The sequence below is a fragment of the Ipomoea nil genome, unplaced genomic scaffold (genome assembly GCF_001879475.1).
Source record: "Ipomoea nil cultivar Tokyo-kokei standard unplaced genomic scaffold, Asagao_1.1 scaffold2818, whole genome shotgun sequence".
In the NCBI taxonomy this organism is placed as follows: domain Eukaryota; kingdom Viridiplantae; phylum Streptophyta; class Magnoliopsida; order Solanales; family Convolvulaceae; genus Ipomoea; species Ipomoea nil.
In genome coordinates, this window is record NW_017619246.1 from 812034 (window position 1) to 823402 (window position 11369).

General features: G+C 34.9%; 1 protein-coding gene and 1 long non-coding RNA gene across 2 annotated transcripts in view; both read left to right on the plus strand.

The window, feature by feature from the left end:
- The first annotated feature begins 640 nt into the window (after nt 1-640).
- On the plus strand, nt 641-8445 carry LOC109158405 (protein DETOXIFICATION 16-like). Its single transcript, XM_019306315.1, has 7 exons — nt 641-933; nt 1887-2431; nt 3101-3187; nt 4535-4591; nt 5744-5877; nt 7970-8151; nt 8236-8445. Exons 1-7 carry the CDS (start codon nt 676-678, stop codon nt 8443-8445), a joined length of 1473 nt encoding a protein of 490 aa, XP_019161860.1. The 5' UTR covers nt 641-675.
- Nucleotides 8446-9893: 1448 nt separating this feature from the next.
- LOC109158388 overlaps nt 9894-11369 on the plus strand; it is a 20059-nt gene continuing 18583 nt past the window's right edge. The window contains exon 1 of the long non-coding RNA XR_002050375.1: nt 9894-10012. This is a non-coding gene — a long non-coding RNA (uncharacterized LOC109158388). The remainder of the gene's footprint in view (nt 10013-11369) is intronic.

Genomic DNA, 11369 nt, shown 5'->3' on the forward strand with positions numbered 1-11369 from the left:
TTAGTTATTTTAAAAATATATAAATATTGGACAAATGTTTTTGCGCATCGCGCATAGAAAATACTAGTGTATATATATATATATATATATATATATATATATATATATATATATATTAGTAAAATCTATTATAATCAAGTTACTTTTAACAAAAAAAAATTAAATATACCGACTAATTAATAGTCATCAATATCACATTAAGAAGAATTAATTTATTTTAATTTGAGAATTGTTAGGACCAAGGATTTTTATTTCTACGTACTTATACCAATAATAATAAGACTTATTCTTTAGCACTACTTTATTACAAGTTGAAAATAATTGTTTTGTTGTATTGAAAATAATCAATATTTATTTATATTAATTAACTTTTATACTTGAGTTTAATGTTAATTACTTACTTTCTTATTTTAATATTAGATATTAATTTAATAGTGCATTTTATAACTAGTATAATATGTAAACATAAATGTGCAATTCCACTACACTTATTCTGAAAAAAAGAAAAAAAATTGCTTCCACACATGAGGGAGCCCACTGTTCGTATCAGTTAGGTACATACTTTAATTTAGATTTTGCAATATTTGGTGCCTTATTCTACATTTCTCTTTCTAGTCTTTAAGTAGCTAGTTATATCTGCCTTGTCACGTTCGAATCTGGCAGGATCAGAAGAGGATGGAAAGAAAAGCAGAGATGGAGATCCCATTGATTCTTGAATCTGAAAATGATGAGAGAAGAAAATGTTGGGATGAGGTTTCCGGCGAAGTGAAGAAGCTTATGGTTTTAGCTGGCCCTTTGATTTCTGTAAATCTTCTGTTAACTTCCCTGCAGTTCATCTCACTCATGTTCGCTGGCAATCGCGGCGGCGAGCTGTCTCTCTCCGGTGCTTCAATGGCCACCGCCTTCGCTTCAGTCACTGGTTTCAGTTTTATGGTCAGCCTCACCGTACCGGAAACTTCAACTGCAAAATGTTTAATTTGTAGTAGTGTTGTAAAAATCGACTTAGACAGTCCCCTAGGCGCCATTAAGTCAAGAAAATTTCAGTCGTAGGCAACTTTTAATTAGTTGGCCGACGATTTCAGTCCTAAGCGGCTTGTAGTCGGCCGGTCGACTAGGCGCCAAGTTTGGCATCTAAATCTCGATACTCAATTCGGCTGAGAGGTTATTTTTGTCTGCTCAGCAGTTGTTCCTCTTCTATATTATTTTAGTCATGTACACAACTAATTGTTGATTAGTTTGAAATTATAATTGTCTAACAACTTATTGCCTTTTGTAGAACCAATTGAGATGATATACTTGAATTACTATAGCCAGCTTAAGCTTAGGGATGGCAACGGAGCGGGATGCATGGGGTGGGAAGTATACTTAGCTTCCAGCCCCCGTCCCCATTCCCAAAACCCCATTCCCGTTCCTGTTCCCGTCCCCATTTACAACGGGGAATTGAAAATAGTCACAATACCCGTCTTTGCGGGGAATTAAGCAGGAATGGAGATTCTCTATTGCCGGTCAACTCTTAGTCAAAATTTTAAATTAGTTTAATTTTAAATTTTAAAAATTAAAAACCTAAATGTTATATATATATATAATTTTTAAATTATAATAATTTTACTAGAACAAGGTGGGCGGAAAGGGTATCTCCATTCTTGACTGGAAATTACATACATTTTCGTTTCTTGTTCTCCCAAACTTTTTCCCATCATCATTCTGATTAGGGCCATCCCAACAGGAATGGAACAAATTGTCATCCTTAACTTAAGCGCTAGACACCTTGGGGGCTTGACTAGCGCCTAGTGCCTTCTGGCTTCTGCAAAATTGATTTGTACTTGTTTTCAAGTGCAGTAATAATGAATTAACTATGGATCTCGTGTTTGTTTAACCAAAACCAGAGAGGATTGGCAGGCGCTTTGGATACATTATGCGGTCAATCATACGGCGCCAAACAGTACCAAATGCTGGGAATCTTTATGCAGAGAGGAATGCTAGTGATGCTTCTAGTCTGCATTCCGGTGGCCGGCGTTTGGGCCTACACCGACCGGATCCTCAGTTTGTGCGGCCAAGATCCGGAGATATCTGACGCCGCCGGCGAGTACGCTCGGTTTCTGATACCCTCCATTTTCCCGTACGCAATCCTGCGGTGTTTCGTCTCATTTCTACAGGCCCAAAACAACGTTGTCCCCATGATGTTCACGGTAGGAATCGCCGCTCTGGTGCATGTGCTCAGCTGTTGGGTTTTGGTGTTCAAATCTGGGATGGGCTTCACCGGTGCTGCCATGGCTAATGCCATATCTTACTGGGTTAATGTAGTGTTGTTGGGTGTTTATGTGAGGGTTTCTCCTTCTTGTAAAGAAACATGGACAGGGTTTTCCAAGGATATGTTTCATGATATCATCAAGTTTCTTAGATTAGGGATTCCTTCCACTGCCATGCTTTGGTACGTACTTCTCTCCTCTCCAACTTTATCAATTTTTTATTTATACTTCCCATGATGGCAAATTATCCCATGGACCAAAATCTACCTTACATTGTGGATTTTGATTCTAAATAACTGCAGTTAACATATTTTATATTATTTATATTTCTGTAAATACTAATCCAAATGCGGACAGTGATTCCTGTGCGGGCGGTGCGGATTCACCATTAGGTATACAAAAATGCACCAATACATCACAAATGCACCACACTTAATGATGCATTTTGCATACACTTTGTGGTGCATTTATGCGTACTTAATGGTGAGTGACCGCACTGTTCGCACGAGAACCTAACTTTAACATTTTAATTACAGACACTTAACATAGTAATTGTAGACAAATAATATATGTTAACTGCAGACACATAATATTTTTACATACAGTATATTATGTGTCTTGCAATTAACATATATTATTTGTATGTAGTTGACATGTTATATACTTTCAATTTATTTACAAACGCATAAACTGTTAACTACATGTAAAGAATATGTCAAATTGTAAACACATCATTTTTGGATAAGAATTCACAATACAATATAAACTCTAATCCATTATATAACAATTATCCCATGACCTAACCGGCCAATTTTTCTAAAGATGTTTGTGTGTATGTGTGGTAAGTGTAGCTTAGAGAATTGGTCATTCGAGCTGATGGTTTTGTTATGTGGGTTTCTTCCAAATCCTAAGCTGGAAACTTCAGTTCTTTCTATAACGTAAGTCAATTACTTTAATATACAATTTCATTTTTTTTTTTTAAATACTCTCTCCCGAATAAGAGCACAACTTGATTTAGTATTATATTTATGGGATAATTGTAAAAAATGCCCCTCTATAATATGTCAATTATCAATGTCACCCCTGAATTATGAGTGGTGTAAATGTTGCCCCTCAATTATCAAAAAGGTGCACATATAGCCCCTCCCGTAACGGACATGTGGTTCCCCGTTAGTGTACGACACCGTTAAGTCGAAGTAAATATGTAATTTAGTTGTTTTTCCCCTCTCTCGATTCGAAGTACCAGCAATGGACAGCGGTGGGGAACCACATGTCCGTTACGGGAGGGGCTATATGTGCACCATTTTGATAATTGAGGGCAACATTTACACCACTCATAATTCAGGGATGACATTGATAATTGACATATTATAGAGGGGCATTTTTTTTTTACAATTTTTCCTATATTTATTAATATAAGTATTACATTTAATCTTGACTTGACCCGTCTCACAAACACCAAGAATCCGTAATACGGTCTCACACAAGATTTTGCTTTACATTTATTATTACATTGAACACCATCAAAATTGAATATGCCCATAAGTTACATTCGCACGTTTTGGAACAATAGATGCAAGTTGGAACCACATTTGGTCCCCCATGCCAGCTCTCTTGTTGCTATTAAATTAGTAGCTAACTGGCGAGCTAGGCTGGATTTCGGATTGTGCAACAACACAGAGCCTCAAATTTTAGAAGGCTGAATATTTAATTTTTACCTAGCTAGTTAAAATATTAAAATAAAATAAAATTGCAATTAATCTTAAAAAATTTTATGGAAAAATAGTAGAAATACAATTTTATGGTATTTTTCATCTTTGAGGTTGAAGGTTCAAATCCTCTATTGGCACATCTTCTATTTTTATTTATCCTTTAGCCTTTTTTTTAAAAAAAAATTCTTCGCATACATTATTATTATTATTATTATTATTATTGTTGTTGTTGTTGTTGTTGTTGTTGTTGTTGTTATTATTATTATTTTTATTGCCTTTTTTTAATTCTTTGCGCACAGCATTATTGTTATTATTATTACCATTATTATTATTGTTATTATTGTAATTTATTCAATAATATGTCTTTTGTGATTCTTTTTGCCCACACAAATATTTTATCACCTTATTATTATTATTATTATTATTATTATTATTATTATTATTATTATTAAAAATTACGGTATTTATTTTAAAGATTGCATTTTTGGTAGGGCCTCATTTATTTACCAAAATGGAGCTATAAAAATAAAAAAATCGGCCCTATTGTTAACTGGTGGTGTTAATTGTTCTCAGACTAAATACATGCATCATGGTTTATATGCTGCCTATGGGACTTGGTGGCGCTATAAGGTAACTTTCAGTCTTTACCAGCCACTTAGTATGTAGTATATTGGTTAATATCTTGCCATTTGAGTACATCCACCTACAAGATATATTATGGGATGTTTGGTAATAACTGTTAGTTGATTGGATTAGTGGGTTTGACTAGTTGATAGCATTAACTGATTGTAAAAAGATGCTTGGTAAATTAGTTGTTAGCTGATACTCTGATAGCTTATGTAAAATGACTATCTCAAAAAACTTGTCGTAAAGTTGCTTGAGCAGCTTTTTGAATTTTAGCATTTTAGAGCAATAAACTGTTATAAAAAGCTAATTATTCAAACACTTGCATTAGTTGTTTAACCAAGTCAAACAGTTAATAGTGGCTAGATAAGTCAAAATTGACTTATAAACTAACTATGTTACCAAACAGGGCCTATAGGTGGTTATATCTGATAATCAATCAACATTTGATGATAGTTATATATACCTGATAGTTGATTAACACCTTAAAAGGAGTTAATTCCAAGAATGGCTCATTGACTATCAACATTTATCAATTTTTATATTCGTCTTTTAATTAGACAACAAATGATCTCTTAACTATTGACATTTATCAATTTTTATCTTCGACTTTCAATTAGACCAAAAATGATCCCTTAACTATTGATTATATTACAAATTTGGTCCTTCAGTTAAATATTAATTTAGTAAACATTAAATTTAATGGTAATAACATAAAAATTTGGGTCTTTGCACCCACTAATGATGAAGTTTGCCCAACTCAACAATAAGCTAATTTTTACATTATTACCCTTAAGTTTAATGTTTACTAAATAGATATATATTTAATTAAATAACCAAATCTGAAACAAAATAAATAATCAATGGACCATTTATGATCACACTGAAAGTAGATGATGAAAATTGGTAGATGTCAATACACAATAAATCATTTATGATTTAATTGAAAGAGAACAATAGTTAATATGTCGACTAGGCAGCCTAGTCAATCCCTCAGCCGCCTCGCGCTTGACCTTAATTAATTCTTTGATTGAAAGTCAAAGATAAAAATTGATAAATAATATTAATAGTCAATTGGCTTTTCCTAAAATTAACTCCAATCAATCCCTTACAAATTAAAATTTGTATAGTTACTTAATATGATTTTGGTTAGTACAGTGTACGGGTGTCAAATGAAGTGGGTGGTGGGAGGCCAAATGCAGCGTGGGTGGCGGTGCGTACTGCGTTAGGGTGCGCGGCCAACAGAAGGATTTTAGTAGGCATAGCAATGCTTTCACTGCACAAAGTATGGGGTATGTTTACACCATTGAGGAAGAAGTTGTAAACTATGCTGGCAGATGCTACTCTTGCTCTCTGCCTCTCACTTCCTTGATGGCCTTCTATGTATTCTTTCAGTATGTTTATGTATATTACACCATCTTAATTTGATTTTTCGTGTTTAATAGTACTTTGAAAAGTTAATGTCAATTGGAGTCCTCCGAATATAGTAGTTTATCACTTTAATATAATCCTAAACTTTTAAGTTAACCATCTGTAAAAGGATCACGGGTGATTAACTTGAGAGTTGAAAGACCCTAGTTAGTTAAAATTTGAAAGTTGAAAGAGCACGAGTGATTAACTTGAAAGTTTAGGACTAAACGTGACAGAACTACTATAGAATAACAATCATTATATTATGGACAGGGATCAATCATAAGCATTATAGATCATGGTCTAGATTATTTACATTTAACAGATTATGTAAATTTAGTTATTATGTATATTTAATTAATAGTTATGTACATTCAATTATAACCAATTAAATGTACATAATATATTAGTTGTTCGTATATAATTTGGATTAGAGCTCGATGGACCCTGGTCGATGATATAATTTGCATATAGAATAACTTGAAATGATATGCATGATAGTGAGAGACCAAAGCTAACGGAACCAAAATGCTTTTGATCCAAACTAGTATGAAACCCGTGCGATGCACAACCTATAAATTTGTAATAGTTAATGTTAATATATATATATATATATATATATATATATATATATATATTATATATTTACATGTTAAAGTATATTATGTATATTGTAAATAATGGAATTGACACTTACATACATTCATATGGAAATAATTATTATATAAATAAATATCATGCCTTTTAATAGACTATTTTTATATATGGTAATTAATTTCATAATTACAAATAAAAAATCTTTAATTGTAGGGAGACTTTGCGACATTCCAATCTGCAAAAATAATTTTAAAATAATTTATTACATCATCTCAAACCTTTTAATATGTTACTTTTAAATTAATATATATAATTAAATTATTCTACCAATTATATATCTCATTTCTAAATACGATCCTAATAACTCATATGATGTACGACATATATGTATATAATAATATATAAATATATAAATATAGTATTATCATATTATACCTATAACTAATTAATACTAATACTCCTAATAATAATGATATTAAAAAAGATTATTTTAATGTATATATCATTTAAATATTAAAACATATTATTACATAGAATAATGTCCTACACTATTCTATCATAACATTTTGGAGTAAATTCCTTTTTTGGTTCTACATTTATTGCGCGATGGACACATTTTGCCCAATTTTTATTAATTTAGCCACATTTTGCCCAGCCTTTCAAAAAGGTGGAAATTTTTGGTCCACCGTTACGTTTGCTGTTAAACAGCCGTGAAGTGGGAGGGCAGTTATGTTCTTTCACATGATGTTCTTCATCAACCTTCAAGTTTCTTGGTCTCTATCTTCCGGTCAGAGTGTAAGTGACCATTCTTTTCTCCACACACTCACTTCCTCTTTGATCTCCTGCCTCAAGCTTTTTCAATTTCCATGGCCATGGCCGCCCAAGCTCTCTCTTCGCCTCACCGCTCTCCATCGCCAAGCCCTCAGCCAACAACGTGGCGACGCCGTTAGAAGAAGTCCCTTCATTGCTTCTCCGTCGTCCCCAGGGACTGAACAAGTCGCCATCGCGTGCCGCCCCATCTAGGCCATGGCAGAGGAATCCACGGAGGCGCCACCAAAGAGGTCCCCGTGGGTTCACCCCGCCGAACCTGGACCCAACACCTTGTCCCCCATCTTCCGGCCGGCAAGTACCGGTATGGATTCATCCCGTCCCCTTCTTCTGATTCGATTCACGCTAGAGGCAGATTGCAATCTAATATTCTAGATGTAGACTCTGCTACTACTCGGAGAACTTGCCTAGTGTGGCTAGGGATAGAGTTGAGGTTAATTTTCTTGAGCCTTAAATTGATATGGTGTGGATTGAAATGGGGAAGTAGATGACTCGAGAGGGGTTTTTGGCAGATGATAGAGTATAAGAATATGCCTCGATTTTGCCCAGATTGCAGGAGATTTGGGCATTGGTTGGAGGATTGTCGTGGAAAGGAGAGGCATGGGAGAACGGGGATGGAGGAGATGAATGGAGGTGCGGTGTTGACGGAGGGGATTGATGGTGGTACGGCGGTGGCAGAAGTGGAATCAGTGGCAGCAGAGGAGGTTGTGGTTGAGAATCCAGAGGCGAAGGTGCGATTGCTCAGGCCGTAATCCTCGATTACAACTCTGTCGCTCTGCCGCTGCCGATTCGACTCTGCTTTGCCTGAGGGACAGAGACCACCGGAGAAGGAGAAGAACATCGAAGCTGTTGCTCTGACCTGTCTGCCGGAGACGCCATTGCTTGACGCCACTGCCATCGTAATTGCTCATGCTAGAGGGTTGAAGAAGCATATGAAGAGGCTAAATGCCCCAAAACATTGGATACTGGACAAGTTCGGTGGGGCATTTGCTCCTAAACCTTCATTTGGGCCACACAAAGGCTAATGAAGAACAGCATGTGAAAGGACATAACTGCCCTCCCACTTCATGGTTGTTTAACAACAAATGTAACGGTAGACAAAAAATGTCCACCTTTTTGAAAGGCTGGGCAAAATGTGGCTAAATTAATAAAATCGGACAAAATTTGTCCATCGCGCAATAAATGTAGGACCGAAAAAGGAATTTACTCTAACATTTTGTTTTATTCTGTAGGAAAAAACTATTTTTTGTGTCTTCATGCATGATATATGTGCTCTTGAAATTGGTTGTTTCACACTATTTGCCATGGTCCTCTCATTTGCTGTGTGCTGTGTTCTTGTATATGCACTCCAAAACCTGCAAAAGAGAAACCCAAAGCCAAAAGGAAGTACTGTTTGTTACCTAATTGTAATTGGTAATAAGGAATTAGGAATAACTTAGAGAGATCCACCTTGAAATATAGATAAGGATAATAAAATTCTATCAACTTTTGGAGTCCTCTCATTTGCTATGTGTGATGTGTTCTTGTATATGAAATAGCATAGAAAGCACTATTGGTACCTTATTCTAAATAGTAATAAGGATTTAGTAATAACTTAGACAGATCCATCATGAAATATAGAAAAATATAATAAATTGTCTATTAGATTCGAAGTAGGAATGACATTTCATCCCCCCATTGAAATGCCTAAGACAAAAAATGTCTATATGTTCATTCTTCAGCACAAAAAAACCAAAACCACCATCATTCAATTATTTAAAATTCAAATTCAGACACACAAAGATCTCATCCTGATGTTCACAATCCTTCAGTTTCTCAGTTTTCATAGAATAGAGCTTTTAACATGGTCTCGTATAAACTTATTAATGTAGCCTGATTTGAATTGAGATTTGTAAAAGAACTTACCTGCTGGTCATGGAAGACAACTTCCTTGGATTTGATTATGGAAGACGATTTTCTCTTGGGGATTTCATACGCTCTCATAACTCGCAAGCGAAGAGCGTTTCTAGATTTCATACGCTATCACAACTTCCTTGATAGTGTTTGCATTGCAGAGGATGTGAAATATATATATATATATATATATATATATATATATATATATATATATATATATATATATATATATATATATATATATATATATATATAGTAATTGATTTTGATTGGCTGGCTTAATCTTAGTAATTGATTTGATTGGCTTAAACTTAGTAATTGATTTTGATTGACTGACTTAAACTTGGTAATTGATTTTGATTGGCTTAAACTTAGTATTGGCTGTAACTTAGTATTGGATTGTGCGGGAACTTTTTACAATATATCATTTTGCTTTAATATATATATATATAGAGATAGAGATAGAGATATTAAAAGTTAGTTGTTGAAAAAGAAATTAAATTGCAGTTTGTATGAAACCAATTAACCAAGGGAATATATATGTATAAAATTTATGTGGATATGAATGTAATTTCAGGCACAGCGAGAGGATGTGGGTGGCAAAATATTGGTGCAATAGTCAACTTGGGAGCCTATTATTTGCTAGGGATACCTGCTGGAATACTCTTAGCTTTCGTCTATCATGTTGGAGGCATGGTATGTCAAAATATATATCCCAATTTTTTTTTTTTTTTATTTATTTTTTTTCTTTTTTTACTTTGCACACATTTACTCATGTTAGCTAGCATCCAACGGAGCCCGCACGGGCTTAGCTCATTAGTTTAGTAGACAATGTTTAAGAGAATGTTGGAAAAAAATAGCTTGAAATGGCATAAAATGGCATATTAAGTGGCTATTTTGTGGTACAATTATCAGTGGGTCCACTTCCGATTTGGGTCGGGTCAAAGTGGATTCGGGTTCTTCGTAGTGAGAGAAGAGATTGATATATTGTACGCTCAAAACGGATAATGGGTGAATGAGATATTGATTCTCAAAGTAGACCCATTTGAGTTGGAAAATGAAGGGAAAAAGTGAGCTTTTGTCCCACATTGGTTTGGGAAGAGGATTTGCCCCACTATTTATACATGAGCTCTTGTTAAGCTTATTAATTGTATAGCATGTATAGCATAGAGCTCTCTCTCACGCGCAGGGGGTGTAAATCAAATCCCAAACTTTCGGTGTTCATACAAAGCACGAAATTTCGTGTTGATTATTGTGTTAGTTTCGGCCAAGTGGCCGAAACTATTGAAACTGTAAGTTTCAAAGTCTCGGCCACGTTAGGCCAAATTTGCATGGGAATTGCAATTGCAATTGCAAGTTTCGGCCAAGTTGGCCGAAACTTTGCAAAAGCAGTGGCCGAGATATGCACAGTATACACGAACCAGAAAGCTTCTATTGTGACTGTTGGGATTTAATTCAGCTGTTATGGATTAATTCTTTGAATTAAATCCAATTTTAATTTTTGAATTAACACCATGTTAATGGTTGCTGTTACGGAAGTTGTAGGGGTGCCCCTAAATGCCATAATAAAGGCTATTCACTCCTCAATCCCTATATAAGGAGGGGGTAGAGTGCAGCAGATTAAACAAGCACATTGTGACAAGAACACACAACACAGAAGTGTGTTTTCTCTCCTCAAAAACTCTGCTTCTACTCCTTTCTTAAGCCGAACTGTGTTCAAGGCTTTGCTCTAGTTCGCCGGGTTCGTTCGTTTGGGTGCTCAAACGTCGAACCGGCGTATTTTTCCCTAGGCCACGGCGCTCCTAGCACTTTTGGGAGGTGGCAAATAAGGTTTTAAGGAAAGAGTGGTCTCTTGACTCACGCTAAAAACCCTTATCCAAACACGAGCCAATCTTTCCTTCTTTCGTTTTTGGATTATGCTTCTAAGCAAAAATCCTCCTATAATGTTATAGTTTGGTTGGAATTATAATCTGTGTATTATAAATTCCATTTGGTTGATATGTATATATCTTTTCCGTAGATATTCATGCATATAACCATGGCGGTCTGATTT